We start from the raw sequence: 13788 nt of genomic DNA on the forward strand, positions 1-13788 counted from the left end.
GACTTTGAAAGACAAGAAACAGTTTCAAAGAAGATATTGAGAGATGCAAAAGTTAGATTGGCATTCCATCATGGTATTCAAGACACAAGGCCTTGGGAATATAATGCAATTATTATGCATATAGTTGCTAGTACAGTTATCATCCTTGTTGCTTATATTGGCTTCTATGCATATGTCAGAATCAACATGAAATGGAGAAGAAAAAGTTACAAAGATCTTTCTTATATCGGCTATGCAACATTTTACACAATCTATGCTAATGTTTACACAATGTCAAAGTTCGCTGCTGACTCAAATAGAATGGATCCATCAGGAAAAATCCTTGGTAACATTTCTATCGATGATGTTGTTGTAAAAACATTGATTCCATTAGATATCTCACTTCCAATGAAGACATATGTTTGCATGAACAGATCTCGTTACTACCTTAGCTTATTGTTAAATAAATTGGCGGATAAGGCTCTTGAAGGCGACGATCCTTATGATATCGCTTACGTATTAATTCAAACAAACTCTACATTCAAAGTTTGTGATCAAGCAAGTCCAGATTACGCGATCAGAGCAAGTTTAAAGGCTGAATTAATTGTTTTCAGTTACTTGCATAACTATATTGCTGGTTTGTACAATGAAAACAAAATGCCAGCAAATCTTTATGCATCCAATGATTATTGCCAGATTTTGTCAAATATCCCAACCATTTCAGAAAACGTCGATATAACATTCCATTCAATTCTTAATTACTATATTGATAAAGCAAATTATTATGATGGTATATTCATTGCTTGGCTTGTATTTGGTTTAGTTGCAATGGCAGTTATTTGTGGAATTCCACTTTTCGTCATTGGTTTCTTATACAACAGAAGAATCACAAAGATGTGCCAGATTTTGCATCAATTACCTCCACCTGTCAAAGAAGATGCCAGAAGGGCATTGATGTTGAATCAAGATCTCAACAGTGAAAACAGTGCAGGAACAACAGAAGTCAAATCAGCATTCTTAGTTGTAATAAGAATCATTTATTATATTGCTTTAATTGCTTGTTTGATTGTTTATGCTTTGTTTGTTATCACAACAACAAAAATGAACTCCAATCTTACAAAGATTCTCAGATGGTACTTCTATTCATGCCAGAGAATCACAATGGCTTCACAATGCGGTAACAATGCTATTCAGATGATTTTCTTGAATGGATCATTACCACAAACAATTGTGAACACATCACAGTTAAGAGATAATGAGATTTCAATGCTTGACAAGTTCATGGACTCAGAAAGAACATTATTATATGGTAATGACGAAGTTGAAGGCAGTGTTGGCTTCGATGAAGAGTTGGATCACTTGCATCTTGAAAGTTACTGCGATTTACTTGCGATTAGGAAGAGAACCAAAGTCAATACATGATATGTATGCATGTGGTTCTTTGGATGCACAAATTCAGATGCTTAAGTTCTTTGTCGATGAAGTTATTAAGAACTTAAAGTTCTTCCAAGGAAACATGATGAGTGAAGTTGCTGCAAACTATGCACACATTTTGCGTTTCCACTTCTATCCAAGTGTTATCAGAGCAACAAAGAGAATTTCTCATATAATGAAAACCACATATGATAACACAATGACAAAAAACATCATTTTCCTTGCAGCAGGATTTGTTTGTTTGATTTTTATTTTTGTATTACCATGGTTCTTCAGAAACGTCATGATTCAGAATTACCGCATTTTCTTGATGCTCTTGAAACATCTTCCAATGCAAACAATCATTGATACACCAGAAATCCTCGAGTTCTTCACAGGCAAGAAGAAAGCCAAAGTTGAAAGAATGTCAACATCAAAGTCAATTGTTTATGGTGCAAGTGAATGCATCATTATCACAAACGCTTCAAGTGTTATTGAAATCATCAATAACTCTGTTACAGCAAACATCGGTTTAACTCCAGATCAAATGCTTGGTCAGCAATTTGCCAATTTCGTTGGTACTGATGATCAACAGCGTCTCAACCAACAGATTGATATGATGACAAGTGGACAAGGATCAGCATTCTGGGAAGACCATCTTACTTTGTTAAATGATAAGAATGATTTCGTTCCATTCACAGTTAACTTGATTGGAATGAAAGATGAAGGTTCAAATGAAATTAAGAGCTTCGTTTTCATCTTAAGAAACGAAACAGAAGAGATCCAGAAGAGAAAGGCAGCAGAAGAAGCTAAAGCCAAATCAGAGAAGTTGTTGTATCAGATCTTACCAAAGGATATCGTTGTAAGACTCAACAGAGGTGAAACAGATATTTCATTCACAATTCCATCAGCAACAATCTTCTTCATTGATATTGTCAAATTCTCCAATTATGCTGCAACATTAACACCATCAGAAATCATGGCAAACCTTTCATTGGTGTTCGCAACATTTGATAAGATTGTTGCCGAATATCCAATCATCACAAAGATCAAATTAATCGGTGATGTTTACATGGCAGCTGCTGGTCTTTTCTGCACAGAAGAAGATGATCCAAAGAAACATGCAGAAGATGCATGCAGAGCTTGCTTGAGATGCCAGAAGGCCATGGAAGACATCAATGTTAAACTCAGCGCTTCTCTTGAAGTCAGAATTGGTGTCAACTCTGGTGGTCCACTCATTGGTGGCGTTTTGGGTTCTGATAAGCCAACATTCGATATCATTGGTGATCCAATCAATGTCGCTGCTCGTCTCCAGAGTACAGATATCCCAGGATGTGTCCAAATTTCTAGTGAAACAAAGGATTTGATCGAAGGTTTGGACTTCATCGTTGAAGAAAGAGGTCAAATTTATCTCAAAGGCAAAGGTGAAAGACTTACTTACTTCGTTAACTTTGCAACTAAGTCTGACCAAGAAGCCTCATTTGTTATGGCTCTTAATTCTACAACTGAATAATTATAATTGTTTTATATTTAAACTTTATTATTCATGCTTTTTGATTAATCATTTTACATTTTTATGACTTGTTATAGAAATATCCTCTTTCCTCTGAGCAAAGAATAAGATTAAGTTGTATTTTCATCTGATTTTGAATTATTATGATTGGAGAATCATTGGAATTAATGCCATCATGGAAAAATCTCTATTTGATAAACTATTTATGAAATGACTAATTATATTTCTGATGATATTTTTCTTGAGATCCTTTTTGCGATCAATTGCAAAATAAATGAAAATGCATTCTATAAAAATGTATTTTAAGAAAAAGGATATAGACAAATTGTAAAAGAAAAAAGGAATTTTGCATAATCAGATTGGAATTTCTATTTCTTGTCAAGAAAGTATTGTATTAAGCTAAAATTTTAATTGATTATATCAATAATAACCTGTATCCAATGAAGCCATATTAGTTATTCTGGTGTTGGGGTTATTTTGTAATGTAAAATTTGACAGTGCAATTATTTTGTCAAATTGCTCAATTTGCGGTTATCGCCTTAAAGCGCGTGTTCGTTCTCGACTAGAAAATAGTGCCCATATAGTTAACGAATTTTAACTCCTGTAATAAAACATTCAATAAACTCTTAAATTCACTGAAAAAATAAATTGAATACTTTTATCGTAATTCCTTAAAAAAATAACTCATTCAAAATCCTTACAATGATGTTTTCTTCTTTGTTCATCAGAAAAAACACATATGGCTATGATACCACGAAGATAAGTAAGTATTCAGAGAATCTAAATAGAGGTGTTGTCGCCGTGCGTGCAGGAAACAAGGCTTTTATTTCATGGAGATTTTTAATTACTGACGATGATGATATTGCTTTTAATGTATATAGAATAGATGAGAATGAAACTATTCTTAAATTAAACTCAGATCCTATTACAAACGTAACACATTTTTATGACACAAAACATGATAAAACCAAATCTTTCAAATACTTTGTTGGCTCAATAATTAATAATATAGAAGTAGAAAACAGTTCATATTTCGAGTTAAAGGCTAATCAGGCAGATCTTCCATGTATTAGAATTCCAATCCGAAATGGAACAAGGTTTAGAACTGTGTGGGTAGGTGATTTAGATGGAGATGGAAATCTTGACTTTGTTCTTGCTATAGATGCTGATGAAATTCAAACTGTTGAAGCATATTTACACAATGGAACTTATCTTTGGACATTAAATCTAGGTCCTAATAGTATTAATAAGTATATGATCGAACCAGGATCAACAACTGTTAATGTTGGCCAAATTGACGGAATAAACATTTATGATTTAGATGGTGACGGGAAATCTGAAGTTTATATTCGAATTGCAAACAATTTCACGTTTGGCGATGGATATGTATTCACTCGTGATAATGATATAGATCAATGGATTGCTTGTGTCGATGATTGACAGGTAAAATTACAAAAAGCAAAACTTCCGAACTTTTTCCCACAATATGTCCAATGGGTACTTTGTTTGGTGTTGGTTGGCTGTCCCTTGAGAAACCATCTTTAATAGTTGTATTCAAAAACAGAGATGATAAAAAGAGATTTTACAACTATGTTGCAGCTTTCTCATTCACAAACAACATGTTTAAGATGGATTGGAACTGGACAGATTCATATCAACCTGATATTAACTATCCTGAAGGTCATCACTTTAGAATTGCTGATGTTGATTTTGATGGAATTGACGAAATCCATGAAATCGGTTATGTTCTAAATGGAAATGGAACAATCAGATTTAATCTTGGAACGCAAAGAATTATTCATGGTGATAGATTCTATGTTGCAAAGTTTAATAATGAAGATACAACAATGAGCGGATATGGTATACAACAAAATAATCCTGACTTAATTGATGAGTATTTCTATAATGCTTCTACTGGAGAAATGAAATGGATTCATTATGGAACAACAGTTCATGATGTTGGAAGAAGAAATGCTGGTGATTTCGATCCAACTGTTCCAGGATTAGAAGTCTTTTCATTCCAAGGAATGTACAATGCAAAAACGAATACAAAACTTGCTGACAATTTTACAAATACATTTTGGCCAAGTAATAATGTATATTGGGATGGAACATTAAATCCTGCTTGTTATGATAGAGGACATCTTAATAAATGGAATTACAAAACTAAAAGAGGAGATCGTTTATTCACAGCTAATTACGATTTCAATAAATATTATGGACAATTTCCTGCTGAAGATGAAGGTGGTCATTATCCGCTGTTTCATGGAGATATACTTGGAGATTGGAGAGAAGAGTTCATCATGGCAGCTTCCAATTTTAGCGAGATCGTTATATTTACAACAAATTTAGACACTGATATCAAAATGACGACATTATGGCATGACCCTGGAATGAGAGCATCAATGACATTGAATGGATATAAACAAAGCCATATGCCATTGGAATATATCGGAGCAGAATCAAATTTGACTGAAAATAGAAGGCATCTCAAAGAATATCATAAATTAAGGGCAGAAAAATACCTGCTCAAATACCTTCACCAACAATTGAATACTCAAGCAGCTCTTCATCAACAATTACAAACAACGTAACTCAAAGTCCTTCTGATAAGAGTGATTCAAATAATACATCGAAGAAAACTGCTGCAATTGTAGTTCCTTTAGTTATTGTGATTGCATTGATTGCTATTGCTGCATTCTTCGTATGGAGAGTTTATAAAATTAGAAAGCAAAATAGGGATGATATAGTTGAATCAACATTAATTGTATAATTTTATATTTTGTTTTAAATATATATTATTTTCGATTTCAAATGTTTTATATTGTTTAAAGCATATTGGATTTTCTCTGTGGAGGCGCGTAATTGCTTTTATGAATGAATGATTTCAAAAATTATTTAATTTTTTTTTTGACTAGCTCCTGAATTGGGATCATAAAATCACAATTTTATATTGAAATGCTTGAATATTTAGTGCTCGTATATCATTCATATGTCAAACGTTTAAAATTGATTGTTAATGAAGGATACTGAAGCTATTTATAATTCAAAATATGAGTTTCATGAGTAGTGTTATTAATGATCTTATATGAAGACAGCATCTGGTAAACAAATTTTGGAATATTTTAGTTTGAATTTTGACGGCAAACCCAAATTTTAGCTAAAAGTGACAGGGGGAAAAAACGTTTAGTATTAAAAAAAAGACCGATGAGAGCTTCGTTCGAAATATAGAGGGAACTGAGAATGCGCAACCATTCTCAGGGAATATTGGATGCTATTCCCGTTCCCTCTGTATGGAAAATTGAGGTTTTCAAAGGGAGTTAAAATAATATCAAATTTATACTAATTTACTTCAAAATACAAAAGTATTTGACAGCTAAAATTAGTTACTTTAGCAAGCCTATCAATACCCTTTTACGATTATTGTTACTTTTTCGAAATAAAAGTAAAAACAAATTTATACTAATTTACTTCAAAATACAAAAGTATTTGACAGCTAAAATTAGTTACTTTAGCAAGCCTATCAATACCCTTTTACGATTATTGCTACTTTTTCGAAATAAAATAAATTTATTATCAAAAACCTTTTTTTTCTTAGTAAAAATAAACGAAATTTTTTACCTTATGAACTTTTGATGGAAATATGCAAATTTAAAATAATAAAGAAAGCCGCGAGCGAAGCGATCGGCTTAGTTCGAAGATTTTGATTCAAATCTTTGCTGATCTGTAATTCGCGGAAGCCGCGAGCGAATCGAGCGGCTTAGGTCTAAGATTTTGATTCAAATCTTTGCTTATATTCCTTAAATTCTTTATGAAACTCGCAACAGTTCCATAAAAAATTTTAAATTCTAAACTGTCGAAATTACCGATCGGTAATCACACCCTTCACGGGTGTGTCATTTTTAGCTAAAATTACCCCTACTCATGTTTAAAGTTGATGGATTCAAAATTTCAAAAATAAAAGGAGTGGTTAGTTTGAAATCTATTCCTCAATCAAGAATCACCTCATTAATGAAAATTGATGATTTAACAAAAAGAATAGAAGAGATTGAAGAAAGAATGAATCAAATAATTGATTTCATAAATTCAAATAATCATTAGTTTCTTAAAGTTCTATGTTGAACTCATCAAATTCTTCTTCTTCATCATTACCATTACCATTACTTTTAGCGAGTTTATTTACTCTTTCAACTTTATCTTTTGATAGTCTATCGTTTAATTTTTTCTGAAGTTTTTCGTTACCAAGTTCTAAAATTTTACATGGATGATATTTAAACCCGTTAAATTCTTTTTCCTCAGTTTTAATCATTAATCTACAAAGAACTTTAGTGAGGTGGTTTTGTTGTTTAAACCATTTATCCTTAATATTTGTTATAAATTCAATATCCGGAATTAATTCCCAAATTTTTGAATTTTCGATTAATTTACCATCAAATGCAAAAGCAATAGGTTTAATATTAAACTTACCTTTATAAAATAAACTTTGTACGCAATCATCAAAATAAACGTCTACTTGTTTAACCTGGGTGAGAATTGGTGAAAGTTTATCCATTAATTGATTCACAGTCACGAATTTTGATTCACTCATTTCTTACGAATTAAAAAAATAAATTATTCAAAAATGTAAGACATGAATTTTTAAAGTTTATTTTTTATTCATGAAAATAATTATTTCTAATTTCTTTTACTCTCTCGTACATACTAGATTTAAAGAATTCGGAACTTTTACCATAATCTCCTAAATGTTTTCTTATCCCTAACGTGTGCCAGTTATTATATGAAACTGAATAAACTTTATCTTTATCTTTACACCTTTCATCACTTCCAATATATTTATATCTCAGTTTTGATTTAGCATTTTCATATTCATTAGCGTTTAATAATTCACAATCTTCCTTTTTAAATTGATGTTTAAGATATTCAGGATTTAATACTCTACGTTTATATGCTCCTAACTTAGTTCTAAAGGTTTTTCTACAAAATTTAGGAATTCCATCCTCTTTAATGTCATCAATGATTTCCATTTCATTATTTTCAATTTCTTCTTCTCGTTTATGAGGTCTTTGATTATGACTCCATTGATTCCATGAAATTAAATATTCTTTATCATTATATTTATACCTCATTAGCTTATTTTGGCTTTCATATTCATTTAATAATTCACAATCTTCATTTTTAAATTGAAGTTTAACCCATTCAGGATTTAAACAATGTTTAATTAATCGCGGAATATCTGACATCATCTATATATAGCTTCTTTTATAAAAGATAAAAAAATAAATTATTTTAAAATTAATGTTAATTTTTTAATGTGTTTAGTATATAAATATTTTAATGTATCGTCTATATATAGATGTAACAAAAGTGCATACTCTTAAACAACCGTCGGATTTCCGGGTGAAATCGTGACACACTTTCGTCTTTCGTAGGCAGTGGTGGTTGTTACAAAAGGTAACTTCGAATGTAGCGTGAAATCTGCAAAAAAAATTCTGAAATTTGAATGGAGAACACAAAAATTGAATAGTTTACGTCAATAAAAAAGAGAAAAATGAAGCCAATGTGTCTCGAACCTAGGACTTAGAGCAGCAATCACACTGTTTATCACATTACACTACATGCATCTCTCACGTCAGTGAATGAGATCAACTATATGATAACTTTTTCCCCATTATATTCTTGTGGAAAAGTGACAAATAGCAACTTTGACCCTCTCTCAAAATTTTTATATCATCTATATATAGAAGATGTGAAAATATACCTTCATCTATATATAGACGTAACAAAAAAAGTCACTAAACCCTTCAACATATACTACTGATGAATAGTATATAAATTCTATTAAAATGGATTTGATCCAAAAAAATATATAAAATTTGATCATAAATAAAATCGTTTTAAATTACTTCTTCATTTAAATTATAACAATTATTTTTGGTTTTATATTTTTTTGGATCAAATCCATTTTAATAGAATTTATATACTATTCATCTATTAGTAAACACTACCGTATATTATTTTTAAGCTATCTTATTTTTTGAAATTTTATTCAAATCTTTGGTCGCAAGAAGAATTGCATGATAAATAAAAACATTTAATCAAAGTCAATTTTATTTTTCATATTCAAATGGACTGAGTGTTAACATTTAACATTTTTTGCTAATTGTCGTCAAAAATTAGGCGTAAAGCAAAAATTGATATTTCATATGGTTTTATGATAGATAAGCATTATATTCCCACTCATTATATTCGTAAATTTTGAGGTTTATCCTTCACTTTTAAGATCATTGAATTTGATTTTTATATAAAATAGTTATATATTAGAAAATAATATGAGTTTATGTGATATTATTTTTCAGAAGATTTTGTGTTCTTCTTCAAAATTTTATTTTTTTATTAAAAAGAATCTTTACAAAATATACATTTACTTTAATTAATATTTAAAAACGTGCTCTATCAAAAGTTCCAAAAATTCAATATTTTAGCTTTTCTGAGGTGTCACTTTTGATGAATTTCTGTTTACAACACTATTGAAAGCCGTTTTCAGCAGGATGGGACTATCTTTAATGGATTTATTTTTCCTTTGATGATAAATTTCAAAAATATCTCTGAAATAAGTTTGTTGATATTGATATTATAAATTTTATTGCATAAAACATAAAAGGCTATAGTGTGCGGCATAAAATCAAAACAATTTATTAATATATAATTAAAATAATGACGAAAATAAAAATAACATAGTAAAATAATAAAAATATGTATTCTTCTGATCTTTCTGTATAGATTACGGTTGCATCCTATATAAAATCAAAAAAAAGATTATATTATTCTTTGAAAAAGTCTAAACAAATACTATCATTTTGTTGCGGAATCATCTCGATTTGGTTCTTGTACAGAAGCAGGAGATGGCGGACCTATAGGGCGTTGAATTGAAGGAGGACCTATTGGTTTTTGAATTGAAGGCGGTCCAATAGGTTTTTGGACAGGTTGTGGACCGATCTGCTTTGAAACAGAAGGCGGACCGATCGGTTTTGGTATTGATGGAGGACCAACTTGTTTTGGAATGGAGGGCGGCCCAATTGGCTTTGGTATTGTAGGTGGTCCTACAGGTTTTGGAATTGAAGGAGGTCCAACAGGCTTTGGTAAAGATGGAGGAATAGTTGGGAGAGTAGGTGGTCCAGAAGGGCGTGGTACTGGTGGAGGGATTGGAGGAAGTGTTGAAGATATAACTGGCTTCGGCATAACAGGAGGAATAGGTAATGGTGAGATTGAATTTGTTGGATTTGGTTTTGGTAATCCCTTTGGCTGTGGTGTGTTTGGTAAACCTGATGTATCTTCTGTTTCATTTGTTGAAAATCCTCCATTTTTGAAAACTTCAGGAATAAATCTGTGATAATAAATAGAAACTGCAGCTAAATGCTTAAATCCATTTAGATGGTCTCTTCGCGATCTTAAGCTGTTATGTACTAAATAAACATCGCAATATGGGCAGTAGCATCTTTTTCTCCCCATTTTTGTCACTTTTTTACATGATTTTTAACTTTCCATCTCCATTATCTCAAAGCAGAAAGAGAATTGTGTAAAGTCATCATAAATAATATTTCTCTATATATCAAAAACTACCTGATAATATTGAAAAATTGGTTTCATTTTAATAATTTCATCAATATTTTATCAAATTTTTTACAAAATGATACAATTCATTGAAAATCTTTTTAAAAAACTTTAAAAAGTTAGAAGAAATGTGTTTTGTTTAGGGATAAAAAAAATTTATACCTATTTTTTTATTTGAGGTATAAATCGAGAACCTTCTGAACTGCAGCAGTAATCTGAGGAGATGTTCCCTTGATCTGAACGTTGCACTTTCCGTTTTCGATGAAGAATCTGCAGAGGATACCCAAAACACCACCTTCAGCGTTGATAATTCCAGCACCGCAAACGTTGCCCGGTGGAACTTGCAATGGCAAAACAGGGACCTTGAAGACAGATGTCATTACCTGCTTCATCTGGTTTGTTGGGTCTCCAACTGGGTTGAATGAAGCAGTTGCCTGTTGAGCAGGAGAAGTCAACTGTCCCCAGCGAGCGAAGAAGTTGTTGTAGTCCATGTTGAATGGAGCAGTGAACTTGAAGATGTTGAATGGCAAGTCTAAGACCTCGTTGTGGCTCTGTTCGCTCCATGTGTATCTGAGTGTGTATGACGGTGGGTCGATGAATGGTTGCCTGACTCTCAAAGCGAACTGGAAAACAGTCATCTCTCCGCGGTTGATCTGTGTCGCGCCTGGTTTGGACTGGACAGCAAGGAATGGAACTGGTGGAATGTGGACACCGACGTTTGTGAGGATTCCTCCTGTCTTGTTCTGGATGTTGAATGAAAGAATGGCGTTTGGATGGTTGACTTGGATCGAGAGATTGACAGCGATGTTGGCATCTTCGAAGCAGAGACCTTGGTCGTTCGCCAAGAAGTGCTTCTTGATGGCTTCCTTGTCGTTGAGTGGTGCTGGGACATTGGTGACTGGTGCGGCGCTGAGTAAGTCTGTGACGGCGTTCTGTGGTGTTGCTGGAGCGCCAAGTCCGAAATCTGTTGGCTTGGCAACTGGTTTCGGCTGTGCTGGTGCTGGTGCTGGAGAGCCGAGGCCAAGGAGATCCATTGCGTCGGCGTTGTTCTTTGGCTCTGGTGCTGGAGCTGCTGCTGGTGCTGCTGGGGCGGCCTTTGTAGGAAGCTGTGTAACGAACTTGGATGGGTCTTCCTCGTTCTTGTCCTCTTCGTCTTCCTCTTCGAGGCCTTCTTCGGCCTGTTCGAGCATGACCTTACGTAATAAGGAGGACTTCTTGTTCTCGAACGGTGGAATTGGCTTGAAGACGGCTTGCATGACTTGTGGTGGGGCGTTGAGAATTGTAATGTATTCGATTGCACGCTGTTGGATGTCGATATTTGTGGAGGATGTCAATGTCTGGATGAATTCAAGGACTGTCTGCTTGCCTGGTGGGTACTTGGCACCGATCTTGGCAAGAGCTGTGATGATGATGCCCTTGGAAATGTCAGATGCGATCTTGTACTTGGCAATGAGTTCCTGGATGACTTCTTCTGGTCTGATATCGGTGATTTGGATGTATTCACCAACAAGCTGGGCTGTAAGAGCGATAAGTCTGTCGTGTGGGTTGTTTGCGCACATTGATCCGAAAGATGTCATTGTTGCGTATCTCTGGAGTGACTGGACGTTGGAGACGACCTGGATAACACGGTGCCAGACACCATCGGAGCACTCATCACCGGCCATTGTGATCAATTGAAGAACAACATCAACGAACCAGGCTGGATCTTCAGCGAACTGCTCGGCCATGACGGCGATCTTGAGGCAGAGTGGTTCTCTCATTGTAATGTCTGCGAATCTGAGGTAGTTCAAGAGTTCGTGGACAATTTCTTCGGCTGACTCCTTTGTGCAGACAGCGAAGAGTAATGAAAGTGTTCTGCGGCGGATGGAGTTATCTGGGTCACGAAGAGCAAGGTAAAGTGTCTGTCTGTGCTGGTCAAGAGATGGAATGATCGAAGGATTGGCCTGGACAAGACGTGTAAGTGACTCGAGAGCTAAGTAGCGGACGTTGGAAAGCTTGGCGTTAAGGAATCCACCAAGGATTGAAGCGGAACGCTGCATAAGTTGGTTGGAGAATTGGCGAGCAATGATGAAGTTGATTGCTTCGAAGAGTAAGATGAGGTTGGAGTGGACTTCCTTGGCAGCAAGGGATACATCTGTCTTCTGGAGGCAGTTGTCGAGAATTCTTGTAATTCTGTCGGTTTCTGACTCATCCCAGTTAGTCTTGTATTGGATAATACGCATGTACTTGAGGATAAGCCATGGAGCTGGGTTGCGGCCGTATAAGTAGTCTGGAGAAACAGTTCCATCGAAGAAAATCTTTCCGAGCTGCATGAGAGCTGTTGGAAGGACAAGAGCCATCTTATCGGAATAACGCTGGAGGAGGATCAAGATAAGGGAGGCTGCGGAAAGCTGGACACCATAGTTCATGCTGAATAAGAGCTGATTGAGGCCTTCGATGAAAGTTGGCTCGAGCTGGATGACGGATGGTGTTTCGCGGTAAAGACGGCAAAGAGCAAGGCATGCTGTCTTCTTAACGAAGTCGGAGTTCTTTGGATTGATCAAAGCCTGAAGAATTGGGCCTGAAAGTGCTTCAGCAATTTCGCGGCCACCGATGTTAGCAGCAGCGGCGATAGCAAGGCACTGGCCTGGTTCGTTTTCTTGATTACGAATTTCTTTACGGAAATGCTCGATGAACATTGTGACAAGGTCGTAGTTACCATTTAAGTAAACACCGAGTGTGATGTAACCGATCTGCTTTTCAGAAAATACGTTTGAAGCAACCAATTCGACCATTTGTGGGAAACCGAAGTCAAAGGAGTAGCCGAGAAGGTGGATATAAAGAAGCTTAGCTACGTATTTCTTACGGCTGTAACCATTGAGGCCGGATTTGCCGAAACTCTGGCGAATCTTTGCGAGTTCTTTCTTAACACGGGCAACTTCTTGTTCCTTGGACTGGCACTCGAGAATTTCAGTAATGAAGTTCTTGAGACCATTGATGTTACCTGTAATAGCACTAATAAGACTCATCCCTAAATTTATAAAAAACGATAGAATTCGCCGATAGATTGAAAAATTGAGGTTTCACTTGCTCTTGTAGATGCTTATTAAATATTAACCTATATCAAATTGATTTTTCCTCTTAAATTGGCAAAACGACCATTATTGGATGACCGATATTTGTTGTTTGTGAAATGAGTAAATGCAAGTTATAAAAAGTAGTAAATTACATCAATGACTAACTATTCTAGAGTCCCCGATGGATTTAACTCAATAATTTTTATATCGTATTTC

At 34.5% G+C, this 13788-nt stretch overlaps 3 protein-coding genes across 3 annotated transcripts, besides 2 other annotated features; 1 reads left to right on the forward strand and 2 right to left on the reverse strand.

Moving 5' to 3' along the window:
• Positions 1 to 186: 186 nt before the first annotated feature.
• On the forward strand, positions 187 to 1401 carry TVAGG3_0528350 (guanylate cyclase protein; the record flags this gene model as incomplete). Its single annotated transcript, XM_001297215.2, has 1 exon — positions 187 to 1401. The coding sequence occupies one exon, from the start codon at positions 187 to 189 to the stop codon at positions 1399 to 1401; it is 1215 nt and encodes a 404-aa protein (XP_001297216.2).
• A 4646-nt stretch (positions 1402 to 6047) lies between these two features.
• Positions 6048 to 6829: a mobile genetic element.
• A 2562-nt stretch (positions 6830 to 9391) lies between these two features.
• Positions 9392 to 9429: a mobile genetic element.
• Positions 9430 to 9757: 328 nt separating this feature from the next.
• On the reverse strand, positions 9758 to 10414 carry TVAGG3_0528380 (U1 small nuclear ribonucleoprotein C family; the record flags this gene model as incomplete). Its single annotated transcript, XM_001583912.1, has 1 exon — positions 9758 to 10414. The coding sequence occupies one exon, from the start codon at positions 10412 to 10414 to the stop codon at positions 9758 to 9760; it is 657 nt and encodes a 218-aa protein (XP_001583962.1).
• A 224-nt stretch (positions 10415 to 10638) lies between these two features.
• TVAGG3_0528390 (clathrin adaptor protein) lies at positions 10639 to 13524 on the reverse strand (the record flags this gene model as incomplete). Its single annotated transcript, XM_051237534.1, has 1 exon — positions 10687 to 13524. The coding sequence occupies one exon, from the start codon at positions 13522 to 13524 to the stop codon at positions 10687 to 10689; it is 2838 nt and encodes a 945-aa protein (XP_051095358.1).
• Between the last annotated feature and the right edge of the window lie 264 nt (positions 13525 to 13788).

Source organism: Trichomonas vaginalis, chromosome II (assembly GCF_026262505.1).
Source record: "Trichomonas vaginalis G3 chromosome II, whole genome shotgun sequence".
Taxonomy (NCBI): Eukaryota; Parabasalia; order Trichomonadida; family Trichomonadidae; genus Trichomonas; species Trichomonas vaginalis.